Raw genomic sequence first — 27,515 nt, 5'->3', positions numbered from 1 at the left:
GAGTAAGACACACACACACCCTGAGGAAGTGGTCCTGTCTGAAAAAGCTAGATCACCTGTGTATGTGCGTATGTGTGTATGTGTGTATGTGCGTATGTGTGTGTGTGTGTGTGTGTGTGTGTGTGTGTGTGTGTGTGTGTGTGTGTGTGTGTGTGTGTGTGTGTGTGTGTGTGTGTGTGTGTGTGTGTGTGTGTGTGTGTGTGTGTGTGTGTGTGTGTGTGTGTGTGTGTGTGTGTGTGTGTGTGTGTGTGTGTGTGTGTGTGTTAGACATACAGATGTGCTGACGACAGAAAACAGGGGACACAGCTGTTGAGGGAACTGTGGTGTTTTGCTTGGAATAGCATACTGATGCTATCACACAGGTGGCTAGTGGCACCTTAATTGGGGAGGACGGGCTCATAGTAATGGCTGGAATGGAATCAGTGGTATGGTATCAAATACATCAAACACGTGTTTTCCTTGTAATGAGCCATCCTACCCTCGCCAGCCTCCTAGTATTCTGCACTGTAGGCACGTCAAGTAAGCTACTACTCATCTGTAAGTAATCCTACATGGATACAAGAGGCATATATAATACTTCATTGTTATAGAATTAGTTATTCACTTGAAGTAAAGTGGGTTGTGAGATTAAATGACTATAAGCAGTAGACAGATTTATTCATCAGGAATGTGTGTATGTTTCAGGTTTTGTGATCTATATTACATTTTCTATGTGTCAGATATTGTTAGGCCCATCATAAGCCCAGGTTTATTATATATTTCCAGTGTTGTCTAGTGGCCGTTTTTGGTGATGAATTTGACCAGATCTGCAAACTCCATCATATCGAGCTTGTGATCTCCATTTCCATCATAAGCCACAATGAACTCCTCCAGCAGCTGATCATTCAGCGCCTACAGAGAGAGAGAGAGAGAGAGAGAGAGAGAGAGAGAGAGAGAGAGAGAGAGAGAGAGAGAGAGAGAGAGAGAGAGAGAGATTTAGGATTCTGCCCTTTCAGTTCAGTACACACACACATAAGCACAAGCACACACACACACACCTGGACCTGGCTGAACTCATTGGAGAGTAGGCTGCGGAGCTGCTCGGTGGTGAGGGATTCCCCATCCGAGCTGTAGCTGAGGAACAGAGCTCTCGTCATGGGCCTGCTGGAGTCCTGCGGAGTAGCTGGAGGGAGAGGGAGATAGAAGAGGGAAGGGGGTGAGACACTTATTGCCCTTAGGAATGTCCCTCCTCCCATCCAGCAAAGACAAACACATGAGGAGAGAAAATTGTGTTAAATAACGATACTATTTTGACTGCTCACTTTTCTCAGTTTGGGCCATGGCGACAAGACAAGAAAGAGCCAGCACTGCCCCCAAGTGGCGGAGAAATGTCATTGCAGTAACCTGTAAAAGGCAATAAAAGATATTCAAAATGGGCCTTTATTTTTTATTTTCACCTTTATTTAACCAGGTAGGCTAGTTGAGAACAAGTTCTCATTTACAACTGCGACCTGGCCAAGATAAAGCAGTGTGACAAAAACAACAACACAGAGTTACACATGGAATAAACAAGCGTACAGTCAATACACAATAGAAAAAAAGAAAGTCTATATACAGTGTGTGCAAATGGAGGATTTAAGGCAATAAATAGGCCATAGTAGTGAAGTAATTACAATTTAGCAGACTAACACTGGAGTGATAGATGAGCAGATGATGATGTGCAAGTAGAGATACTGGTGTGCAAAAGAGCAGAAAAGCACATAAAAACAATATGGGGATGAGGTAGGTAGATTGGGTGGGCTATTTACAGATGGACTATGTACAGCTGCAGCGATCGGTTACCTGCTCAGATAGCTGATATTTAAAGTTAGTGAGGGAAATATAAGTCTCCAGCTTCAGAGATTTTTGCAATTCGTTCCAATCACTGGCAGCAGAGAACTGGAAGGAAAGGCGGCCAAAGGAGGTGTTGGCTTTGGGGATGACCAGTGAGATATACCTGCTGGAGTGCGTGCTATGGGTGGGTGTTGTTATTGTGGCCAGCGAGCTGAGATAAGGCGGAGCTTTACCTAGCATGGAGTTATTGACCTGGAGCCCTGTGGGTCTGGCGACGAATATGTAGTGAGGGCCAGCCGACAAGAGCATACAGGTCGCAGTGGTGGGTGGTATATGGGGCTTTGGTGACAAAACGGATGGCACTGTGATAGACTGCATCCAGTTTGCTGAGTAGAGTATTGGAAGGTATTTTGTAGATGACATCGCCGACGTCGAGGATCGGTAGGATAGTCCGTTTTACTAGGGTAAGTTTGGCGGCGTGAGTGAAGGAGGCTTTGTTGCGAAATAGGAAGCAGATTCAAGATTTGATTTTGGTTTGGAGATCTGGAAGGAGAGTTAACAGTCTAACCAGACACCTAGGTATTTGTAGTTGTACACATATTCTAGGTCAGAACCGTCCAGGGTAGTGATGCTAGTCGGGCGGGCATGGTCTGAAGTTGGACATGGTTGTCTATGAAGCTTCATTTTTAGAAATGTGTGCAAAGTTGAACATGAAAGCCCAAGATAGATGAAAAGATAGACTGAGATCACACCACCAAATATGACTCACTCAGACACACAGGTACCTACATACCTAAAATATTTTTAAACCTCACCTTGTTTCGCTGTTCCACTGTTCCTCTTTTTCCTCCATCTGTTTTACAGATTAAAACCTGTTCTATCACTTCAAAGCAAAGTGTTGGTGTTCACCTGGCTGGTGTTCACCTGGCTGGTGTTCACCTGGCTGGTGTTCACCTGGCTGGTATTCACCTGGCTGGTATTCACCTGGCTGGTGTTTACCTGGCTGGTATTCACCTGGCTGGTATTCACCTGGCTGGTATTCACCTGGCTGGTATTCACCTGGCTGGTGTTCACCTGGCTGGTGTTTACCTGGCTGGTATTCACCTGGCTGGTGTTCACCTGGCTGGTATTCACCTGGCTGGTATTCACCTGGCTGGTGTTTACCTGGCTGGTATTTCACCTGGCTGGTGTTCACCTGGCTGGTATTCACCTGGCTGGTATTCACCTGGCTGGTGTTCACCTGGCTGGTGTTTACCTGGCCGGTATTCACCTGGCTGGTGTTCACCTGGCTGGTATTCACCTGGCTGGTATTCACCTGGCTGGTATTCACCTGGCTGGGGTTTACCTGGCTGGTATTCACCTGGCTGGTGTTCACCTGGCTGGTATTCACCTGGCTGGTATTCACCTGGCTGGTATTCACCTGGCTGGTGTTTACCTGGCTGGTATTCACCTGGCTGGTGTTCACCTGGCTGGTATTCACCTGGCTGGTATTCACCTGGCTGGTGTTTACCTGGCTGGTATTTCACCTGGCTGGTGTTCACCTGGCTGGTATTCACCTGGCTGGTATTCACCTGGCTGGTGTTCACCTGGCTGGTATTCACCTGGCTGGTGTTCACCTGGCTGGTATTCACCTGGCTGGTATTCACCTGGCTGGTATTCACCTGGCTGGTGTTCACCTGGCTGGTATTCACCTGGCTGGTATTCACATGGCTGGTGTTCACCTGGCTGGTATTCACCTGACTGGTGTTTACCTGGCCGGTATTCACCTGGCTGGTGTTCACCTGGCTGGTATTCACCTGGCTGGTATTCACCTGGCTGGCGTTCACTTGGCTGGTATTCACCTGGCTGGTATTCACCTGGCTGGTATTCACCTGGCTGGTGTTCACCTGGCTGGTATTCACCTGGCTGGTATTTACCTGGCTGGTGTTCACCTGGCTGGTATTCACCTGGCTGGTGTTCACCTGGCTGGTATTCACCTGGCTGGTATTCACCTGGCTGGTGTTCACCTGGCTGGTATTCACCTGGCTGGTATTCACATGGCTGGTGTTCACCTGGCTGGTATTCACCTGACTGGTGTTTACCTGGCCGGTATTCACCTGGCTGGTGTTCACCTGGCTGGTATTCATCTGGCTGGTATTCACCTGGCTGGTATTCCCCTGGCTGGTGTTCACCTGGCTGGTATTCACCTGGCTGGTACACACCTGGCTGGTATTCACCTGGCTGGTACTCACCTGGCTGGTACACACCTGGCTGGTATTCACCTGGCTGGTATTCACCTGGCTGGTATTCACCTGGCTGGTCTTTACCTGGCTGGTGTTCACCTGGCTGGTATTCACCTGGCTGGTGTTCACCTGGCTGGTATTCACCTGGCTGGTATTCACCTGGCTGGTGTTCACCTGGCTGGTGTTTACCTGGCTGGTATTCACCTGGCTGGTGTTTACCTGGCTGGTATTCACCTGACTGGTATTCACCTGGCTGGTATTCTCCTGGCTGGTGTTTACCTGGCTGGTATTCACCTGGCTGGTATTCACCTGGCTGGTGTTCACCTGGCTGGTATTCACCTGGCTGGTGTTCACCTGGCTGGTGTTCACCTGGCTGGTATTCACCTGGCTGGTATTCACCTGGCTGGTATTCACCTGGCTGGTGTTCACCTGGCTGGTATTCACCTGGCTGGTATTCACATGGCTGGTGTTCACCTGGCTGGTATTCACCTGACTGGTGTTTACCTGGCCGGTATTCACCTGGCTGGTATTTACCTGGCTGGTGTTCACCTGGCTGGTATTCACCTGGCTGGTGTTCACCTGGCTGGTATTCACCTGGCTGGTATTCACCTGGCTGGTGTTCACCTGGCTGGTGTTTACCTGGCTGGTATTCACCTGGCTGGTGTTTACCTGGCTGGTATTCACCTGACTGGTATTCACCTGGCTGGTATTCTCCTGGCTGGTGTTTACCTGGCTGGTATTCACCTGGCTGGTATTCACCTGGCTGGTGTTCACCTGGCTGGTATTCACCTGGCTGGTATTCACATGGCTGGTGTTCACCTGGCTGGTATTCACCTGACTGGTGTTTACCTGGCCGGTATTCACCTGGCTGGTGTTCACCTGGCTGGTATTCACCTGGCTGGTATTCACCTGGCTGGTATTCCCTGGCTGGTGTTCACCTGGCTGGTATTCACCTGGCTGGTACACACCTGGCTGGTATTCACCTGGCTGGTATTCACCTGGCTGGTACACACCTGGCTGGTATTCACCTGGCTGGTATTCACCTGGCTGGTGTTCACCTGGCTGGTATTCACCTGGCTGGTGTTCACCTGGCTGGTATTCACCTGATTGGTATTCACCTGGCTGGTATTCACCTGGCAGGTATTCACCTGGCTGGTGTTCACCTCGCTGGTATTCGCCTGGCTGGTGTTCACCTGATTGGTATTCACCTGGCTGGTGTTTACCTGGCTGGTATTGACCTGGCTGGTATTTCACCTGGCTGGTATTTCACCTGGCTGGTATTCACCTGGCTGGTGTTCACCTGGCTGGTGTTCACCTGGCTGGTATTCACCTGGCTGGTATTTCACCTGGCTGGTATTCGCCTGGCTGGTGTTCACCTGATTGGTATTCACCTGGCTTGTATTCACCTGGCTGGTGTTCACCTGGCTGGTATTCACCTGGCTGGTGTTCACCTGGCTGGTATTCGCCTGGCTGGTGTTCACCTGATTGGTATTCACCTGGCTGGTGTTTACCTGGCTGGTATTGACCTGGCTGGTATTTCACCTGGCTGGTATTTCACCTGGCTGGTATTCACCTGGCTGGTGTTTACCTGGACCTGGCTGGTATTCACCTGGCTGGTATTCACCTGGCTGGTATTCACCTGGCTGGTATTTCACCTGGCTGGTATTCACCTGGCTGGTGTTCACCTGGCTGGTATTCACCTGGCTGGTATTCACCTGGCTGGTGTTCACCTGGCTGGTATTCACCTGGCTGGTATTCACCTGGCTGGTATTTCACCTGGCTGGTATTTCACCTGGCTGGTGTTCACCTGGCTGGTATTTCACCTGGCTGGTATTCACCTGGCTGGTGTTCACCTGGCTGGTATTCACCTGGCTGGTATTCACCTGGCTGGTGTTCACCTGGCTGGTGTTCACCTGGCTGTTATTTCACCTGGCTGGTATTTCACCTGGCTGGTATTCACCTGGCTGGTGTTTACCTGGGCCTGGCAGGTATTCACCTGGCTGGTGTTCACCTGGCTGGTATTCACCTGGCTGGTATTCACCTGGCTGGTGTTCACCTGGCTGGTGTTTACCTGGCTGGTATTCACCTGGCTGGTATTCACCTGGCTGGTGTTCACCTGGCTGGTGTTCATCTGGCTGGTATTCACCTGGCTGGTATTCACCTGGCTGGTGTTCACCTGGCTGGTGTTTACCTGGACCTGGCTGGTATTCACCTGGCTGGTGTTCACCTGGCTGGTATTCACCTGGCTGGTATTCACCTGGCTGGTATTCACCTGGCTGGTGTTTACCTGGACCTGGCTGGTATTCACCTGGCTGGTGTTCACCTGGCTGGTATTCACCTGGCTGGTATTCACCTGGCTGGTGTTTACCTGGATCTGGCTGGTATTCACCTGGCTGGTATTCACCTGGCTGGTATTCACCTGGCTGGTATTCACCTGGCTGGTGTTTACCTGGACCTGGCTGGTATTCACCTGGCTGGTGTTCAGTTGGCTGGTATTCACCTGGCTGGTGTTTACCTGGACCTGGCTGGTATTCACCTGGCTGGTGTTCACCTGGCTGGTATTCACCTGGCTGGTATTCACCTGGTTGGTATTCACCTGGCTGGTATTCACCTGGCTGGTGTTTACCTGGACCTGGCTGGTATTCACCTGGCTGGTATTCACCTGGCTGGTATTCACCTGGCTGGTATTCACCTGGCTGGTATTCACCTGGCTGGTGTTTACCTGGACCTGGCTGGTATTCACCTGGCTGGTGTTCACTTGGCTGGTATTCACCTGGCTGGTGTTTACCTGGACCTGGCTGGTATTCACCTGGCTGGTGTTCACCTGGACCTGGCTGGTATTCACCTGGCTGGTATTCACCTGGCTGGTATTCACCTGGCTGGTATTCACCTGGCTGGTATTCAACTGGCTGGTACACACCTGGCTGGTATTCACCTGGCTGCCGCTCTGCTGATAAATTCCTATCACAAACCACCTCTTCCTCCTCTCTTCCTCATAGTCCTCCATTTAAATTATAATTCAATTCAACTTTAATTATCTCATCTCAGGAGCCATCAAGAAAGGCAATTTACACTTGAACTATTCACTAACCATGCAAACTGTATGCTTAAATAAACCTTTCTCTGTGAATGAGATACTTTTTGTGATGTTGAATTTCTTTTAATAATAATCACTCTGTCTGACTGAGTGATTATTATGATGTTACTCAGTGATTATTACATAGTTACATACTACAGTCAGGTGTGTCTTGAGCTATTCTGGTGGCCCATTATGAGACTGTGAAACAATGATTGTCAGAATAATGGCTGCCTGGGCGGATACACTGCCAATCCAGTTCTGGCAGTTTGGCGCTTGGCAGCATATACACACGTTGACATGCGCAAATAATACCACTCCTGTTTACCTGGCATTTAAACTGGGCAAAGCCAAGTGCTGAGAGCCATTACCCCACATATATTGTCCCATTAGTCTATGAAAATATGACAACTTTATAATATAGCCCATGCCAGGTCCATCTGGAACATTCTTATATGACAGACATACTATTGGCATTGTTCGGTCACAGGGAGAGAACACATGAAAACGGAGACAGATGTGTGAGAAAGAGAGGACAGGGAAAGAGAGAACACACATGCCCAGGTTCATGTGTTTTCTCAGAGGAGATCAGGTGTAGCTAGCAGCAGGTGTCTCTTACCTGTATGAGGCTGGTCAGGTGGCGCAGTGGCTGTTCAGTGTGTGAGGACCGGAGATTACCAGAGGGAGTGTGTGTGTTCTATTTAACTACCTGGATACTTCCTGCTCCTTTTCTGTTGCTTTGACAACAGCCACAGAGGCAAGGCTTTGTTTTCAACCCTCACTCCCTTCTCCCTCCCCTCCAAGTTAACTCCACCTTGTGGATCTCGGTGAACAGACTATGGTGAGGACTGTACCTAGACCTCCAATTAATAATAATAGTAACTCTAGCAGCTAGCCCTTTGGTAACCATGGTGATATTTCTGGTACCTTGCTGCTTTATATTTACTTACCTTTGAGTCCTTTATCAGACGCTCTTATCCAGAGTGACTTACATGAGTAATTAGGGTTTAGTGCCTTGCTCAAGAGCAATCTATCCATTTTTCACCTAGTTGGCTCAGGGATTCAAACCAGTGACCTTTCGGTTACTGGCCCAACGCTCTTAACCACTAGGCTACCTGCCGACCCTACTTACTAGAGGGCACAAAACAGACCGACTGAAAGGAGAGGTGGAGGAGCTGAAAGGAGAGGTGGAGGAGCTGAAAGGAGAGGTTAAGGAGCTGAAAGGAGAGGTGGAGGAGCTGAAAGGAGAGGTGGATGAGCTGAAAGGAGAGGTGGAGGAGCTGAAAGGAGAGGTGGAGGAGCTGAAAGGAGAGGTGGAGGAGCTGAAAGGAGAGGTGGAGGAGCTGAAAGGAGAGGTGGAGGAGCTGAAAGGAGAGGTGGATGAGCTGAAAGGAGAACCAAAGAACGGAGTGTCACTATGACGGAACAGCAGTTCCCCAAGAACAAGGTGGATGAACTGGGGAGAGAGAGAGAATGCAGCTAACATGAGGCAGCTGAAGAGTCTGTTGAATTCATCATCAGTTTATTTGAGCTCTCGACATCAGATCAAGAGCTCTAGATATTATTCCCATAATTCCAGTCCAAACAGCTGAACTGTCAGCCATGGGGACCAGAGTGACAGCCAGTGAGACAGAGGTGGAGGAACTGAAAGGGGAAGTGGAGGGGCTGAAGAGAGAGAACACAGGTAAGACAAACACAGACTTTCAGAATCTCATTGTATCTAATGTGGTGTGGGAATATGTTCATTTTATGAATGTATCTTTACTCAACATACAGTGACTTATTGAATTATTCTGTGCTCAGACAGACCAAAGCATCTCTGCTGGTTTGTCTGACTCAAGATAGGACCTTTTGATACTGAGACCCAACTGATCTACACCAAAGTCTTCACCAACATTGGCAACACCTACAACCCACATACAGGTAGTGCTGCTACGTATATGACATTAGTAACAGACACCTACAGCCCACATACAGGTAGTGCTGCTACGTATATGACATTAGTAACAGACACTTACAACCCACATACAGGTAGTGCTGCTACGTATATGACATTAGTAACAGACACTTACAACCCACATACAGGTACTGCTGCTACGTATATGACATTAGTAACAGACACCTACAACCCACATACAGGTACTGCTGCTACATATATGACATTAGTAACAGACACCTACAGCCCAGTGACAGGTACTGCTGCTACGTATATGACATTAGTAACAGACACCTACAACCCAGTGACAGGTACTGCTGCTACGTATATGACATTAGTAACAGACACCTACAACCCACATACAGGTACTGCTGCTACATATATGACATTAGTAACAGACACCTACAGCCCAGTGACAGGTACTGCTGCTACGTATATGACATTAGTAACAGACACCTACAACCCAGTGACAGGTACTGCTGCTACGTATATGACATTAGTAACAGACACCTACAACCCACATACAGGTACTGCTGCTACATATATGACATTAGTAACAGACACCTACAGCCCACATACAGGTACTGCTGCTACATATATGACATTAGTAACAGACACCTACAACCCAGTGACAGGTACTGCTGCTACGTATATGACATTAGTAACAGACACCTACAACCCACATACAGGTACTGCTGCTACATATATGACATTAGTAACAGACACCTACAACCCACATACAGGTACTGCTGCTACATATATGACATTAGTAACAGACACCTACAACCCACATACAGGTACTGCTGCTACATATATGACATTAGTAACAGACACCTACAGCCCAGTGACAGGTACTGCTGCTACGTATATGACATTAGTAACAGACACCTACAACCCAGTGACAGGTACTGCTGCTACGTATATGACATTAGTAACAGACACCTACAACCCACATACAGGTACTGCTGCTACATATATGACATTAGTAACAGACACCTACAGCCCAGTGACAGGTACTGCTGCTACGTATATGACATTAGTAACAGACACCTACAACCCAGTGACAGGTACTGCTGCTACGTATATGACATTAGTAACAGACACCTACAACCCACATACAGGTACTGCTGCTACATATATGACATTAGTAACAGACACCTACAGCCCACATACAGGTACTGCTGCTACATATATGACATTAGTAACAGACACCTACAACCCAGTGACAGGTACTGCTGCTACGTATATGACATTAGTAACAGACACCTACAACCCACATACAGGTACTGCTGCTACATATATGACATTAGTAACAGACACCTACAACCCACATACAGGTACTGCTGCTACATATATGACATTAGTAACAGACACCTACAACCCACATACAGGTACTGCTGCTACATATATGACATTAGTAACAGACACCTACAGCCCACATACAGGTACTGCTGCTACATATATGACATTAGTAACAGACACCTACAGCCCAGTGACAGGTACTGCTGCTACGTATATGACATTAGTAACAGACACCTACAACCCACATACAGGTACTGCTGCTACGTATATGACATTAGTAACAGACACCTACAACCCAGTGACAGGTACTGCTGCTACGTATATGACATTAGTAACAGACACCTACAACCCACATACAGGTACTGCTGCTACGTATATGACATTAGTAACAGACACCTACAACCCAGTGACAGGTACTGCTGCTACGTATATGACATTAGTAACAGACACCTACAACCCACATACAGGTACTGCTGCTACGTATATGACATTAGTAACAGACACCTACAGCCCACATACAGGTACTGCTGCTACGTATATGACATTAGTAACAGACACCTACAACCCACATACAGGTACTGCTGCTACATATATGACATTAGTAACAGACACCTACAGCCCAGTGACAGGTACTGCTGCTACGTATATGACATTAGTAACAGACACCTACAACCCACATACAGGTACTGCTGCTACGTATATGACATTAGTAACAGACACCTACAACCCACATACAGGTACTGCTGCTACGTATATGACATTAGTAACAGACACCTACAGCCCAGTGACAGGTACTGCTGCTACGTATATGACATTAGTAACAGACACCTACATCACTAACAGGCTGCTCCTGTCATGTTTTGTCTTATATTGTCTTGTCATTATGCTTTCCCTTCTGTTCGTTTCCCCCTGCTGGTCTTATTAGGTTCGTTCCCTTTTTCTCTCTCCTTCCCTCTCTCTCCTCTCTCTATCGTTCCGTTCCTGCTCCCAGCTGTTCCCCATTCTCCTACTCACTCATTTAGTCTTTTCACACCTGTTCCCTATCTTGTCCTCTGATTAGAGTCCCTATTTCTCCCCTTGTTTTCCGTTTCTGTCCTGTCGGATCCTTGTATGATGTTCGCTGTGCTGTGTCTTTGTCTCGCCCTGTCGTGTCTTGTCTCCTTCAGATGCTGCGTGTGAGCAGGTGTCTGAGTCTGCTACGGTCGGTGCCTTCCCGAGGCAACCTACAGTTAATGGTCGAGTCTCCAGTCTGTCCTCGTCACTACGAGTGGATTTAAGTTTTTTATGTTTTGTTTTCTGCTCTGATTGTCCAGGAGTATTGCTTATATCCTTTACTGGAATAAAGACTCTGTTTTCGCCAAGTCGCTTTTGGGTCCTCATTCACCTGCATAACAGCTCCAGTGTTCATGAGAGACAGACAGTGTTGATCTCTCCCTCCTTTCCTCTGATGCAGATGTCTTCACAGTCCCATTGAGAGGAGTCTACTACTTCAGATTCTCTGGCATAGACGCCTGCACATCGGTATATACGGGGTGTATGCTTATTTAAGAATAAGTAGCATGAAATATTGTCAAATCAGTACAATAGCCAGGAAGGGCATCAGTATGTATCTAATGCAGTGACTCTGGAGGAGGGGGACTTAATCTACATGTACCTTCCCTCAGGCTATGGTCTCTAGGAAGATTCAAATCAACATTGCCCCTTCAGTGGCTTCCTGCTCTTCCCTATGTGAGGCCAGAGAGAACCAAAACAAAAGCTGTGATGAAATCAGACGCTAAATCTGAGTTCAAAGAGCCATGAATTTTCTCATAATGACCCGTCAATTCAACGTGATGTAATAACTAATGACCAGTGTCTTCTGTTCTATGTTCTAAATTTGACTTCATTTTCTAGATGACAACAAAAGTATGCAGGGTTCTTGAATGTCCCAGTGATTCCTCTTCCTGTCTGGTCCTCATTACTGATATGTGCTAGTTCCTGAAACAGAACATCATCCACATAACACCTCAATGTAACTGTTGAATTGTTTATTCCTTTTTCTCATGACGTTTACAAACATTCTGCCAGCATGGAAAAGTCTAAATGAGGGAGATGCTACAGTCTAAAGTCATTCAAGTGCTGTAAGGTATAAGACTGTATTTTACAACCAGATCATTCAGGACAGACAGAACAGGAAACATGGTTGTTACAGCCAGACCTCCGAGCAACAGATTGGATTGGACTGGACTGGACTCTCTCTATATATATATCAGTGGAGGCTGCTGAGGGGAGGACGGCTCATAATAATGACTGGAATGGAGTGAAATAAAACACATGAAAACCATGTTCTTGATACCAATCCATTCACTCCATTCCAGCCATTATTATTAGCTGTTCTCCCCTCAGCAGGCTCTATTGATATATATATACAGTACCAGTCAAAGGTCTGGACACACCTACTCATTCAAGGGTTTTTCTTTATTTGTACTGTTTTCTACATTGTAGAATAATAGTGAAGATATCAAAACTATGAAACAACACATATGGAATCATGTAGTAACCAAAAAAGTGTTAAACAAATCAAAATATATTTTATATTTGAGATTCTTAAAAGTAGCCACCCTTTGCCTTGATGGCAGCTTTGCACACTCTTGGCATTCTCTCAACCAGCATCATGAGGTAGTCACCTGGAATGCATTTCAAATAACCTCTCTGGGCTAGGGGGCAGTATTTTTACGCCTGGATGAAAAGAGTGTCCAAAGTAAACTGCCTGTTACTCAGGCCCAAAAGCTAGTATATGCATATAATTGGATAGATTTGTATAGAAAACACTCAAAAGTTTCTAAAACTGTTAAAATAATGTCTGTGAGTATGATATGGCAGGTGAAAACACGAGGAGAAAACACGAGGACAAACCATCCCAAAAAAATTCAGCCCACCACTGATTCCAATGGCTGTCATGTTTAATATGAAAGGAAAACCTCCCAGATTGCAGTTCCTAGGGCATCCACTAGATGTCAACAGTCTTTAGAAAGAGTGTCAGGCTTGTTTTTGGAGAAATTAGCTAGAATTTGTAGCTTTTCTAAGTGGCTCCCATTTTCGCTGTAGTGTTTTAACGAGCGTGGATGAGAGCGTGTACTTTGTTGTTTATCTCCGGTAAAGACAATAACGATTCTCCGTTTTAAATTTGATCATTTATGTACGTGTTATCGTACCTGAGGTTTGATTATAAACGTTGTTTGGCTTGTTTGAAGTTTATGGGCAACATTTGGGATTCATTTTGTATGCATTTTGAAGGAGGGAAACCAGTGGATTATTGAATGAAGCGTGCCAGCTAAACTGAGTTTTTGGAGATATAAAGAAGGACTTTATCGAACAAAAGGACCATTTGTGATGTAGCTGGGACCTTTTGGAGTGCCAGCAGAATAATATCTTCAAAAGGTAAGGCATTTATTTTATTGCTATTTCTGACTTTCGTGGCAACTCTGCCTGGTTGGAAAATGTTTTTAATTATTTTGTGTTCGGGGCGCTGTCCTCAGATAATCGCATGGTGTGCTTTCGCCGTAAAGCCTTTTTGAAATCTGACACAGCAGCTGGATTAACAAGAATGCTTTTTTCTGATGTATGACACTTGTCTTTTCATGAATGCTAAATATGACTATTTCTATCATTTGGATTTCGCGCTCTGCAATTTCACCAGATGTTGTTGAGGTGGGTCGCTAGCGCCACGTCTAGCCCAAAGAAGTTTTAACAGGTGTGCCTTGTTAAAAGTTAATTTGTGGAATTAATTTCCTTCTTAATGTGTTTGAGCCAATCAGTTGTGTTGTGACAAGGTAGGGCTGGTATACAGAAGATAGTCCTTTTTGGTAAAAGACCAAGTCCATATTATGGCAAGAACAGCTCAAATAAGCAAAGAGAAACGACAGTCCATCATTACTTTAAGACATGGCTCTCATGAGGACCACCACAGGAAAGGAAGACCCAGAGTTACTTCTGCTGCAGAGGATAAGTTCATTAGAGTTAACTGCACATCAGACTGCAGCCCAAATAAATGCCTCACAGAGCTCAAGTAACAGACACCTCAACATCAACTGTTCAGAGACTGCGTGAATCAGGCCTTTGTGATCGAATTGCTGCAAATAAACCACTACTAAAGGACACCAATAAGAAGAAGGGACTTGCTTGGGCCAAGAAACACAAGCAATGGACATTAGACTGGTGGAAATCTGTCCTTTGGTCTGAGATTTGAGATTTTTGGTTCCAACTGCAGTGTCTTTGTGAGAAGCTAGTAAACAGATGATCTCTGCATGTGTTGGTCCCACCGTGAAGCATGGAAGAGGAGGTGTGGGGGTGCTTTTCTGGTGACACTGTCTGTGATTTATTTATAATTCAAGGCACACTTAACCAACATGGCTACTACAGCATTCTGCAGCGATACACCACCGCATCTGGATTAGTGGGACTATCATTTGTTTTTTAACAGTACAATAACTCAACACACTTCCAGACTGTGAAAGGGCTATTTGATCAAGAATGATGGACTGCTGCATCAGATGACCTGGCCTCCACAAATATATTTGCTAAACACGTTGTTGGTTACTACATGATTCCAAATGTGTTATTTCATAGTTTTGCTATCTTCACTATTATTAGAAAATAGAAAATAGTAAAAATTAACTTTGAACGCGTACTGTATATATATATCTCCCTCTCTCTTTGTCTCTCACACACACGTACACACATGCATTCAAGGAAAAATACACACTCTCACACACACATTCAATATACTGTATGAATACTGACAGTCTGAGCCTCGACCCTGTAAGATCTATCTTTTTAGTAATAATCTGTTGAGTAAAAATGTATTATTGCCAGTCATAATAATCATAAAAGCTATGAATAAAAAGCTATAAAACAGTATAAATATTCAGCCAGCTCAGATGAGAATGATAAAATAAGTATTATGATTTTAATTCAGGTGAACACACACATCCTAAATCTTCCCATTGACATCAACGCATGATTTACGCTAAATCCTTTCTATCCATGATGTGTCAATCCCATTCATCTCTATTGTCTCAAAATATAGAATAGATATGTATACCCTCTTGATTTGTAATACATGTTTGAAGCTTATGAGAGAATCTTCCACAATGTGAGCATTTTGGTTTGGTTTCAAACAATAAGATCTATGTGAAGTGCAGGTAGCATGAGTCCTAACAGATAACGTCCACTCATGAGTCATTTAACAGTTAACGTCCCACTCATGAGTCATTTAACAGTAAACGTCCCACTCATGAGTCATTTAACAGTAAACGTCCCACTCATGAGTCCTTTAACAGTAAATGTCCCACTCATGAGCCCTCTAACAGTTAACGTCCCACTCATGAGTCATTTACCAGTTAACGTCCCACTCATGAGTCATTTACCAGTTAACGTCCCACTCATGAGTCATTTAACAGTAAACGTCCCACTCATGAGTCATTTACCAGTTAACGTCCCACTCATGAGCCCTCTAACAGTTAACGTCCCACTCATGAGTCATTTAATAGTAAACGTCCCACTCATGAGTCATTTAACAGTAAACGTCCCACTCATGAGTCATTTAACAGTAAACGTCCCACTCATGAGTCCTTTAACAGTTAACATCCCACTCATGAGTCCTTTAACAGTTAACGTCCCACTCATGAGCCCTCTAACAGTTAACGTCCCACTCATGAGTCATTTAACAGTAAACCCTTAACAACAGTCCCACTCATGAGGCATTTAACGTAAACCCCACTCATTTAACAGTAAATGTCATTTAACAGTAAATGTCCCACTCAGAGCCCTCTAACAGTTAACGTCCCACTCATGAGTCATTTAACAGTAAACGTCCCACTCATGAGTCCTTTAACAGTAAACGTCCCACTCATGAGTCATTTAACAGTAAATGTCCCAGTCATGAGTCATTTAACAGTAAATGTCCCACTCATGAGCCCTCTAACAGTTAACGTCCCACTCATGAGTCATTTAACAGTAAACGTCCCAGTCATGAGTCATTTAACAGTAAACGTCCCACTCATGAGTCCTTTAACAGTAAACGTCCCACTCATGAGTCATTTAACAGTAAATGTCCCACTCATGAGTCATTTAACAGTTAACGTCCCACTCATGAGCCCTCTAACAGTTAACGTTATTTAACAGTAAACGTCCCACTCATGAGTCCTTTAACAGTCATCATGAGTCATTTAACAGTAAATGTCCCACTCATGAGTCATTTAACAGTAAACGTCCCACTCATGAGCCCTCTAACAGTTAACGTCCCACTCATGAGTCATTTAACAGTTAACGTCCCACTCATGAGTCATTTAACAGTTAACGTCCCACTCATGAGTCATTTAACAGTAAATGTCCCACTCATGAGTCCTTTAACAGTAAATGTCCCACTCATGAGCCCTAACAGTTAACGTCCCACTCATGAGTCATTTAACAGTCATTTACCAGTTAACGTCCCACTCATGAGCCCTCTAACAGTTAACGTCCCACTCATGAGTCATTTAACAGTAAACTCATGTCATTTAACCACGTCCCACTCATGAGTCATTTAACAGTAAACGTCCCACTCATGTCCTTTAACAGTTAACCCACTCATGAGTCGTCCCACTTTAACAGTTAACGTCCCACTCATGAGTCATTTAACAGTAAACGTCCCACTCATGAGTCTTTAACAGTAAACGTCCCACTCATGAGTCCTTTAACAGTAAACGTCCCACTCATGAGGCTCATGAGTCATGAGTCATTTAACAGTTAACGTCCCACTCATGAGTCATTTAACAGTAAACGTCCCAGTCATGAGTCCTTTAACAGTTAACATCCCACTCATGAGTCATTTAACAGTTAAGTCATGTCCCAACGTCACTCGAGTCATTTAACAGTTAACGTCCCACTCATGAGTCATTTAACTTAACGTCCCACTCGCAGTCATTTAACAGTTAACGTCCAGTCCTTTAACAGTTAGCGTCCCAGTCATTTAACAATAAACGTCCCACTCATGAGTCATTTAACAGTAAACGTCCACTCATGAGTCATTTAACAGTAAACGTCCCATTTAACAGTAAACGTCCCACTCAACTCATGAGTCCTTTAACAGTTAACGTCCCGCTCATTTAACAGTAACGTCCCACTCATGAGTCCTTTAACAGTTAACGTCCCACTCATGAGCCCTCTAACAGTTAACGTCCCAGTCATGAGTCATTTAACAGTAAACGTCCCAGTCATGAGTCATTTAACAGTAAACGTCCCACTCATGAGTCCTTTAACAGTAAACGTCCCACTCATGAGTCATTTAACAGTAAACGTCCCACTCATGAGTCATTTAACAGTAAACGTCCCACTCATGAGTCATTTAACAGTAAACGTCCCACTCATGAGTCCTTTAACAGTTAACATCCCACTCATGAGTCCTTTAACAGTTAACGTCCCACTCATGAGCCCTCTAACAGTTAACGTCCCACTCATGAGTCATTTAACAGTAAACGTCCCACTCATGAGTCCTTTAACAGTAAACGTCCCACTCATGAGGCATTTAACAGTAAACGTCCCACTCATGAGTCATTTAACAGTAAACGTCCCAGTCATGAGTCATTTAACAGTAAACGTCCCACTCATGAGTCATTTAACAGTAAACGTCCCAGTCATGAGTCCTTTAACAGTTAACATCCCACTCATGAGTCATTTAACAGTTAACGTCCCAGTCATGAGTCCTTTAACAGTAAACGTCCCACTCATGAGTCATTTAACAGTTAACGTCCCACTCATGAGTCATTTAACAGTTAACGTCCCACTCATGAGTCATTTAACAGTTAACGTCCCAGTCATGAGTCCTTTAACAGTTAACATCCCACTCATGAGTCATTTAACAATAAACGTCCCACTCATGAGTCATTTAACAATAAACGTCCCACTCATGAGTCATTTAACAACAAACGTCCCACTCATGAGTCATTTAACAACAAACGTCCCACTCATGAGTCATTTAACAACAAACGTCCCACTCATGAGTCATTTAACAACAAACGTCCCACTCATGAGTCATTTAACAGTTAACATCCCACTCATGAGTCATTTAACAGTTAACGTCCACTCATGAGTCATTTAACAGTTAACGTCCCACTCATGAGTCATTTAACAGTTAACGTCCCACTCATGAGTCATTTAACAGTTAACGTCCCACTCATGAGTCATTTAACAGTTAACATCCCACTCATGAGTCATTTAACAGTTAACGTCCCACTCATGAGTCATTTAACAGTTAACGTCCCACTCATGAGTCATTTAACAGTTAACGTCCCACTCATGAGTCATTTAACAGTTAACGTCCCACTCATGAGTCATTTAACAAACATCCCACTCATGAGTCCTTTAACAGTTAACATCCCACTCATGAGTCCTTTAACAGTTAACGTCCCAGTCATGAGTCCTTTAACAGTTAACGTCCCACTCATGAGTCATTTAACAATAAACGTTCATGGATTTAACAGTCACTCATGAGTCCTTGTCAGATGCAACACAGCAACAGTTGGAATCACAGAATACACGTATCCTGATGTAACCTGCAGAACGCTTTATAATCCCCTGGATTCCGGGACATTGACATTCTTCTATTCTGCATAATGTACATCATCAACAGTTGCAGACATTACAAATGAAACCTAAACATAAACAAGTAAACATCAAGTTGATGAAGGGTCTTTCCAAATCATTCCACTCCATACTTCTTCAGTTACCTAAATTGGTGGCGCGTGATTGGATGGTAACCCTTCTGTGTGGTGGCTCCTCTGTGCTCCGATTGGCCACCAGCTCCTGCAGCTGCAGTGCCCCTCCACCAATGAAACAAAAGGCCGGGCACACAGGGGCAGAGCAATCCACATGCCCCTCCCACAGGGTGCGCAGCGAGTGGGCGTCGTAGAACGTGACCCGCCCCTTTTCGAAGTCCAGACAAACCCCCAGGCGCGGGGGCAGGGGGGCAGTAGGAGGGCCATGGTTGTTCCCATGGGTACTGTGGTGTAAGTTTGCTGCCCCCTGGGGTAAGAGGACCTTGCCCATGCCCATGGTGAGGAAGCAGAAGGGAGGGGAGGAGTCTGGGGAATCCTCAGCCCCACTGTCATGGCCACTGTCTGGGTCATAGCTGGAGAGAGGGAAGGGGTCGGGGAGAGAGAGGGGAGGGGGAGAGAGAGGAGGGGGGATGGGGAGTGAGGAAGAGGGAGGACGGGGGAGACCTGAGTTTACTTGGTTAGTTTTCGTGTCACTGGAGCCACTTCTACCTCCCTCTGTCCCCTTACCTCTACCTCCCTCTGTCTCTGTCCCCCTACCTCTACCTCCCTCTGTCCCCCCTACCTCTATCTCCCTCTGTCCCCCTACCTCTACCTCCCTCTGTCCCCCCTACCTCTACCTCCCTCTGTCCCCCCTACCTCTACCTCCCTCTGTCCCCCCTACCTCTACCTCCCTCTGTCCCCCTACCTCTACCTCCCTCTGTCCCCCCTACCTCTACCTCCCTCTGTCCCCCTACCTCTACCTCCCTCTGTCCCCCTACCTCTACCTCCCTCTGTCCCCCTACCTCTACCTCCCTCTGTCCCCCCTACCTCTACCTCCCTCTGTCCCCTACCACTACCTCCCTCTGTCCCCCTACCTCTACCTCCCTCTGTCCCCCCTACCTCTACCTCCCTCTGTTCCCCTACCTCTACCTCAATCTGTCCCCCTTCCCTCTCCATCCCGACCTCTACCTCCCTCTGTCCCCTTACCTCTACCTCCCTCTGTCCCCCTACCTCTACCTCCCTCTGTCCCCCTACATATATCTGTCCCCCTACCTCTACCTCCCTCTGTCCCCCTACCTCTACCTCTCTCTGTCCCCCTACCTCTACCTCCCTCTATCCCCCTACCTCTACCTCCCTCTGTCCCCCTACCTCTACCTCCCCTGTCCCCCCTCTGTCCCCTATCTATCTGTCCCCTACCTCTACCTCCCTCTGTCCCCCCTACCTCTACCTCTCTCTGTCCCCCTCCCTCTCCATCCCTCCCTCTGTCCCCCCCTCCCTCTCCATCCCTCCCTCTACCTCGTTCTCCATCCCTCCCTCTACCTCCCTCTCTCCTCTCTCACCGGGGGCTGGCCATGTCCTGGGGAAGGTGGAACCACTCCTGGAGCTTGGCCTCCTGTCCAACTCCCACCTGAGGAAGGCAGATAGAAAAATGACAAATTAAATTGAGTAAATTACACACACCCACGCACGTATGCACACACACACACACACACACACACACACACACACACACACACACACACACACACACACACACACAAAAAATCTTTATTTCTCACTTTGACCAGGTAGGAGCCGGGCTCCACCGAGCATGCCCAGTAGTGCCTTCCCTGGGTGATGGCCAGGTCGCCTATGAGGAGGTCAGAGGTCAGGTGACAGGAAGTGAGGGAGCGGTCAGCGGCCTGCAGAAGGGATAGGCCGGGCACGCTGCGGGCATACGTCTGTCCTTTACCCAGAGCCAGTCGGTCAGCATGCAAACCCCAGCGAGAGTCCAGAGAGAAACACAACACTGACGGAGGAGGGAGAGGGGGAGGAGGGAGAGGGAGAGGGGGAGGGGGAGGAGAGGGGGAGGAGAAGAGGGGGAGGAGAGGAAGAGGAGGAGAGGGAGAGGTGGAGGAGAAGAGGGGAAGAGAAGAGGGGGAGGAGGGAGAGGGGGAGGAGGGAGAGGGGGAGGAGGAGAGAGGGGGAGGAGGAGGGAGAGGAGGAGAGGGAGAGGAGGGAGAGGGGAGGGAGGGAGAGGGGGGAGGAGGGAGAGGGAGAGGGGAGGGGAGGAGGAGAGGGGAGTAGAGGGAGAGGAGGGGAGGGAGAGGAGGAGGAGAGGGGGAGGGGAGAAGAGGGGAGAGGAGAGGGGGAGGGGGAGGAGGAGAAGAGGGGAGTAGAGGGAGAGGAGGAGAGGGAGAGGGGGAGGGGGAGGAGAGGGGGGAGTAGAGGGAGAGGAGGAGAGGGAGATGGGGAGGAGGGAGAGGGGGAGGAGAAGAGGGGGGAGGAGAGAGGAGAGGAGGAGAGGGAGAGGGGGAGGAGGGAGAGGAGGAGGAGAAGAGGGGGAGTAGAGGGAGAGGAGGAGAGGGAGAGGGGAGGAGGAAGAGGGGGAGGAGGAAGAGGGGGAGTAGAGGGAGAGGAGGAGAGGGAGAGGGGAGGGGGAGAGGAGGAGGGAGGAGAGGAGGAGAGGGGAGGAGGGGGAGGAGAGGGGGAGGAGAGAGGGGAGGAGGGGAGGAGGAGAGGGAGAGGGGAGGAGGAGAGGGGAGGAGAGGGGGAGGAGGAGAGGAGGAGAGGAGAGGAGAGGGGGAGGAGAGGGAGAGGATGAGAGGGAGAGAGGGAGAGGAGGAGAGAGGGGAGGGGGGGGAGGAGAAGGGGAGGGGGAGGAGGGAGAGGGGAGGGAGGAGAGGGGGAGTAGAGGGAGAGGAGGGGAGAGGGAGAGGGGAGGAGGGAGAGGGGGAGGAGGAGAGGGGGAGTAGAAGGAGAGGGGGAGGAGAGGGAAAGGTGGAGGAGGAGAGGGGGGGAGGAGGGAGAGGGGGAGGAGGAGAAGAGGGGAGGAGAGGGAGAGGGGAGGAGGAGGAGGAGAGGAGGAGAGGGGAGGAGGGGGAGAGGGAGAGGAGGAGAGGGAGAGGAGGGAGGGGGAGGAGGAGAAGAGGGGGAGGAGGAGAGGGGGAGGAGAGGGAGAGGGGGAGGAGTAGAGGGGAGAGGGGAGAGGGAGGAGGAGAAGAGGGGAGGAGAGGGAGAGGGGGAGGAGGAGATGAGGAGAGGGGGAGGAGGGGGAGGAGGAGAGGGAGAGGAGAGGAAGAGTAGGAGGAGAAGAGGGGGAGGAGAGGGAGAGGAGGAGAAGGGAGGGAGGAGGAGAGGGAGGAGGAGAGGAGGAGAGGGGGAGGAGGAGGGAGGAGAGGGGAGAGGGAGGAGAGGGAGAGGAGGAGGAGGAGAGGAGGAGAGGGGGGAGGAGAGGGGAGGGGGAGGAGGAGAGGGGGGAGGAGAGGAGGAGAGGGGGAGGGCGGAGGAGGAGAGGGAGAGGAGAGGGAGAGGAGGGGAGAGGGAGAGGAGGAGAGGGAGAGGGGGAGGAGGAGCAGGAGGAGGGGGAGAGGAGGGGGAGAGGAGGGGAGAGAGGAGGAGGAGAAGAGGGAGAGGAGGAGGAGAGGGGAGGAGGGGGAGAGGGAGAGGAGGAGGAGGAGAGGGAGAGGAGGAGGGAGAGGGGAGGAGGGGGAGAGGGAGAGGAGGAGGAGGAGGAGAGGAGAGGAGGAGGGAGAGAGGGAGGAGGGAGAGAGGGGGGAGGAGGGGGAAAGGAGGAGAGGAGGAGAGGGAGAGGAGCAGAGGACCTGCTTACATCTACAGGAAACTGATGTATTCTGGAGGAATAAATACACCCCAGGAAAGAGAGGGAACGAGGAGAATAAATACACCCCAGGAAAGAGAGGGAACGAGGAGAATAAATACACCCCAGGAAAGAGAGGGAACGAGGAGAATAAATACACCTGGCCCAATACAGGTACGACTGCGGGTACGAATCAACTAATCTCCTTTAGTAAGCCACATGAACACTTAATAACACAGGAGACTGGGGGAGTGTTTATACAGTATGGACAGTGTGAGGACAGAGAGGGAGAGATGTTGATGAAGAGAGAGAGAGAGAGGTAGGAGAAGGAAAGAGAGGGAGAGATGTTGATAGAGAGAGAGAGGTAGGAGAAGGACAGAGAGGGAGAGATGTTGATAAAGAGAGAGAGAGGTAGGAGAAGGACAGAGAGGGAGAGATGTTGATAAAGAGAGAGAGAGGTAGGAGAAGGACAGAGAGGGAGAGATGTTGATAGAGAGAGAGAGAGAGGTAGGAGAAGGACAGAGAGGGAGAGATGTTGATAAAGAGAGAGAGAGAGAGAGAGGTAGGAGAAGGACAGAGAGGGAGAGATGTTGATAGAGAGAGAGAGAGAGAGAGAGGTAGGAGAAGGACAGAGAGGGAGAGATGTTCATAGAGAGAGAGAGAGAGAGAGGTAGGAGAAGGACAGAGAGGGAGAGATGTTGATAAAGAGAGAGAGAGGTAGGAGAAGGACAGAGAGGGAGAGATGTTGATAGAGAGAGAGAGAGAGAGAGGTAGGAGAAGGACAGAGAGGGAGAGATGTTGATAAAGAGAGAGAGAGAGGTAGGAGAAGGACAGAGAGGGAGAGATGTTGATAAAGAGAGAGAGAGGTAGGAGAAGGACATTGAGGGAGAGATGTTGATAGAGAGAGAGAGAGGTAGGAGAAGGACATTGAGGGAGAGATGTTGATAAAGAGAGAGAGAGAGAGGTAGGAGAAGGACAGAGAGGGAGAGATGTTGATAAAGAGAGAGAGAGAGAGAGAGAGAGAGAGAGAGAGAGAGTAGGAGAAGGACAGAGAGGGAGAGATGTTGATAAAGAGAGAGAGAGAGAGAGGTAGGAGAAGGACAGAGAGGGAGAGATGTTGATAAAGAGAGAGAGAGAGAGAGAGAGAGAGAGGTAGGAGAAGGACAGAGAGGGAGAGATGTTGATAAAGAGAGAGAGAGAGAAAGAGAGAGGTAGGAGAAGGACAGAGAGGGAGAGATGTTGATAAAGAGAGAGAGGTAGGAGAAGGACAGAGAGGGAGAGATGTTGATAGAGAGAGAGAGAGGTAGAAGAAGGACAGAGAGTGAGAGATGTTGATAAAGAGAGAGAGAGAGAGAGGTAGGAGAAGGACAGAGAGGGAGAGATGTTGATAAAGAGAGAGAGAGAGAGGTAGGAGAAGGACAGAGAGGGAGAGATGTTGATAAAGAGAGAGAGAGAGAGGTAGGAGAAGGACAGAGAGGGAGAGATGTCGATAGAGAGAGAGAGAGTAGGAGAAGGACAGAGAGGGAGAGATGTTGATAAAGAGAGAGAGAGAGAGAGGTAGGAGAAGGACAGAGAGAGAGATGTTGATAAAGAGAGAGAGAGAGGTAGGAGAAGGACAGAGAGGGAGAGATGTTGATAGAGAGAGAGAGAGGTAGGAGAAGGACAGAGAGGGAGAGATGTTGATAGAGAGAGAGAGAGGTAGGAGAAGGACAGAGAGGGAGAGATGTTGATAGAGAGAGAGAGAGAGGTAGGAGAAGGACAGAGAGGGAGAGATGTTGATAGGGAGAGAGAGAGAGAGAGGTAGGAGAAGGACAGAGAGGGAGAAATGCCGATAAAGAGAGAGAGAGGTAGGAGAAGGACAGGGAGTGGGATGGTAGGATTCTTCTGAGATGAATCAAGTGTTAGCAATGTGAAAGAGAGGAAGGAGAGATAGGGAGATAAAGGGATGGAGGATGGAGAGAGGATGGAATATGGAGAGAGGATGGACAGATGGAGAGAGGATGGACAGATGGAGAGAGGATGGACAGATGGAGAGAGGATGGACAGATGGAGAGAGGATGGACAGATGGAGAGAGGGCCGGGGGGTGGAGAGAGGATGGAGGGATGGAGAGAGGGCCGGGGGGTGGAGAGAGGATGGAGGGATGGAGAGGAGAGGGACCGGGGGTGGAGAGGGGATGGAGGGATGGAGAGGAGGGATGGAGAGGGATGGAGTGACGTGGAGAGAGGATGGAGGGATGGAGAGAGGATGGAGGGATGGAGAGAGGACGGGGGACGGAGAGAGGATGGAGGGATGGAGAGAGAGGGGATGGGGGTGACGGAGAGAGGATGGAGGGATGGAGAGAGGGCCGGGGGGTGGAGAGAGGATGGAGGGATGGAGAGAGGGCTGGGTGGTGGAGAGAGGATGGAGGGATGGAGAGAGGATGGAGGGATGGAGAGAGGATGGAGGGATGGAGAGAGGGCCGGGGGGTGGAGAGAGGATGGAGGGATGGAGAGAGGGATGGAGGGATGGAGAGAGGATGGAGGGATGGAGAGAGGGATGGAGAGAGGATGGAGGGATGGAGAGAGGATGGAGGGATGGAGAGAGGATGGAGGGATGGAGAGAGGATAGAGGGATGGAGAGAGGGCCGGGGGGTGGAGAGAGGATGGAGGGATGGAGAGAGGATGGAGGATGGAGAGGGCGGATAGAGGGATAGAGGAGAGGATGGAGGGATAGAGAGAGGATGGAGGGATGGAGAGAGGATGGAGAGAGGATAGAGGATAGAGAGAGGAGGGATGGAGAGGGATGGAGAGGATAGAGGGATAGAGAGAGGATGGAGGGATGGAGAGAGGGCCGGGGGGTGGAGCTGGGTTACAGAACAGAGGGAGTGGGTTATGCAGAGAGAAGATATATAGAGGTATTGAGAAGGTGAAGGGATAGATTGGGACAAAAGAGATATTGACTTTTTAAACAATTCCCCAACAATAAGTGTATCATGAATTGCATACGTATGTGTCTGTGTGTGTGTCTCACCTGGTGCGGGTGGTGTGTGCAGGTAAACCTCTTCGCTGTACTCTCCAAACCCCGCCTTATTGCTTCCTTTCACCCTTAACACGTACACACTGTCCATCTCCAGCCTGTCAATCACAGCACTAGTCCCGCCCACCTCCTCCAGGCGTTGCCACACCAGTGGAGTATTGGGATTCCTGACCTCTCTCCCCAGCCTGCCTCAGTCAATCCCATTCGCCGCTGAACTCCACGGAGAAGTGCCAGGCAGGGGCGGAGTCCTGGGGGAGTCGCCAGCACAGGAACAGCTGGTCATAGGCCAGCGTGCGCTGAGTGTCAATCACAGGAGCCAATGGGGCTGTAGCAGGGGCGGGGCAGAGAAGAAAAGGGAGTTATATTGGTGGATGGGATGAGTTAGCTTTCAGATCTAACCACTTACACGGACGGACCTCTTATGTATCCCATGCTGCTGATGAGTTTCACTTCTCTGGAGGCGTCCATGTGGAAGTGTCTGAAGGAGGGATCAGCCGAGAGAGAGAAACACTGCAGATTCTCTATGGCTTTCACCAGCCTGGAGGGAGAGAAAGAGAGAGAGTCAGAGACAGAGAAAAAGAGAGAGAAAGAGCGAGAGAGAAAATAGATACGGGAGAGAGAAAATATAGAGGGGGCGGGGCTGGTAAGTGTTAAGCGTGATATTGCACCTGTTATTTACCCACGGTGTGTGTGTGTGCGTGCGCATGTGTGTCTTGCATCTACCACCCGTACCTGTTGTGGGTGATTCGTGCGGCCTGTACGAAGCAGGGTTGGTCGGTCTCTTTGAGCAGCTCCTGTGTGTAGGCCATTAAACCGCCGTGCTCTGCAGACCCCTCCTCTCAGACACCTGGGCCGACAGGGCCTCCCCTTCCTCAGCCGGGCCCTCCAGGGCCAGGGTCAACGCTCCCTGTCGCTCCACTAGAGACGCCCCAGCTCCCTCACAGACTGGGACAACTGCTCCTCGCCAACGCACTGTTCAACTAGAGAGGGAGTTGAGAGGGGGGTTTAAGGGGATGTGGTAGAGGGAGAGAGAGGGGGGTGGAGTGGGTAGAGGGAGAGAGGGGGGCGGGTGGAGAGGGTAGAGGGAGAGAGAGGGGGGGAAGGAGAGGGTATAGGGAGAGTGAGAGGGAGAGAGTGTGGGGGAGGGGAGAAGAAGGGAGAGGGTAGAGGGAGAGAGAGAGGGAGAGAGTGTGGGGGAGGGGAGAAGAAGGGAGGGGGTAGAGGGAGAGAGAGAGGGAGAGGGTGTGGGGGAGGGGAGAAGAAGGGAGAGGGTAGAGGGAGAGAGTGTGGGGGAGGGGAGAAGAAGGGAGAGGGTAGAGGGAGAGAGAGAGGGAGAGAGTGTGGGGGAGGGGAGAAGAAGGGAGAGGGTAGAGGGAGGGAAAGAAGAGCATGAAGGTTATACTGTGATGGAGAGAAAGAGGCAATCGAAGGATAGAGGGAAGAAAGTAGTGGATTGGACAAAAAAGAGACAGCAAGGATGGAGAGAGAGTTTACCTCCATGTGTGTGATGGCACTCTCCAGCTGAGTTATCTGAGCCTTTACTGTGTCCTGATTGGCCAGAATGTAGTTGATCTCCTTGGTGATTTTGTCCTCAGGTGTTAAGAGAGATAGATGACAATATCAGCAAGCAAACATGTAGTTTCATGGTTTGATAGATAGACAGACAGACAGACAGACAGACAGACAGACAGACAGACAGACAGACAGACAGACAGACAGACAGATACCTTTAGTGCCTGGCAGGCCTGTGCGATGGGCGCCACCTTGTGGCCGTGGTGGACTCTGTGGAGCTTACAG

At 48.7% G+C, this 27,515-nt stretch overlaps 3 protein-coding genes, 1 long non-coding RNA gene and 1 pseudogene across 28 annotated transcripts; 2 read left to right on the top strand and 3 right to left on the bottom strand.

Moving 5' to 3' along the window:
• Window positions 1-2,931: 2,931 nt before the first annotated feature.
• On the bottom strand, window positions 2,932-8,789 carry LOC127928131 (protein PF3D7_1417600-like). 4 transcript variants are annotated; one of them, XM_052515144.1, is made up of 3 exons: window positions 5,873-8,789; window positions 4,479-4,553; window positions 4,356-4,373 (listed from the first exon to the last, which is right to left on the bottom strand). In XM_052515144.1, exon 1 carries the CDS (start codon window positions 7,039-7,041, stop codon window positions 5,944-5,946), a length of 1,098 nt encoding a protein of 365 aa, XP_052371104.1. In that variant the 5' UTR covers window positions 7,042-8,789; the 3' UTR covers window positions 4,356-4,373; window positions 4,479-4,553; window positions 5,873-5,943. The 4 variants fall into 4 exon arrangements, with proteins under 4 accessions (XP_052371103.1, XP_052371104.1, XP_052371102.1 ...); XM_052515143.1 differs by lacking the exons at window positions 4,356-4,373; window positions 4,479-4,553 and adding an exon at window positions 2,932-3,052 and having other exon boundaries at window positions 5,858-8,789; XM_052515142.1 differs by lacking the exon at window positions 4,479-4,553 and having other exon boundaries at window positions 4,371-4,433; window positions 5,795-8,789.
• LOC127928112 (uncharacterized) lies at window positions 2,973-5,572 on the bottom strand (the record flags this gene model as incomplete). Its single annotated transcript, XM_052515121.1, has 4 exons — window positions 2,973-3,262; window positions 3,459-4,028; window positions 4,973-5,272; window positions 5,335-5,572. Coding segments are annotated over 4 exons (1,398 nt in total), but the record flags the coding sequence as incomplete, so codon positions are not given.
• Window positions 8,528-11,709, top strand: LOC127928111 (uncharacterized). Its single transcript, XM_052515120.1, has 3 exons — window positions 8,528-8,557; window positions 9,146-9,411; window positions 10,060-11,709. Exons 1-3 carry the CDS (start codon window positions 8,528-8,530, stop codon window positions 11,186-11,188), a joined length of 1,425 nt encoding a protein of 474 aa, XP_052371080.1. The 3' UTR covers window positions 11,189-11,709.
• Window positions 11,710-18,856: 7,147 nt separating this feature from the next.
• Window positions 18,857-27,515, bottom strand: part of LOC127928110 (tripartite motif-containing protein 46-like) — a 29,781-nt pseudogene continuing 21,122 nt past the window's right edge.
• On the top strand, window positions 23,032-24,638 carry LOC127928100 (uncharacterized). Of its 22 annotated transcripts, none has more exons than XR_008130393.1 (6): window positions 23,117-23,209; window positions 23,369-23,521; window positions 23,837-23,958; window positions 24,051-24,160; window positions 24,307-24,400; window positions 24,450-24,638. It is a non-coding gene; the product is annotated as an uncharacterized LOC127928100 (long non-coding RNA). The 22 variants fall into 22 exon arrangements; XR_008130402.1 differs by lacking the exon at window positions 23,837-23,958 and adding an exon at window positions 23,522-23,568 and having other exon boundaries at window positions 23,120-23,209; window positions 23,369-23,419; window positions 23,959-24,160; XR_008130405.1 differs by lacking the exon at window positions 23,837-23,958 and adding an exon at window positions 23,522-23,568 and having other exon boundaries at window positions 23,144-23,209; window positions 23,316-23,472; window positions 23,959-24,160.

Source organism: Oncorhynchus keta, unplaced genomic scaffold, assembly GCF_023373465.1.
Source record: "Oncorhynchus keta strain PuntledgeMale-10-30-2019 unplaced genomic scaffold, Oket_V2 Un_scaffold_2149_pilon_pilon, whole genome shotgun sequence".
Classification (NCBI taxonomy): domain Eukaryota; kingdom Metazoa; phylum Chordata; class Actinopteri; order Salmoniformes; family Salmonidae; genus Oncorhynchus; species Oncorhynchus keta.
Note: the sequence above shows the minus strand (reverse complement) of the source record. Positions and strands in the feature narration are given on the sequence as shown.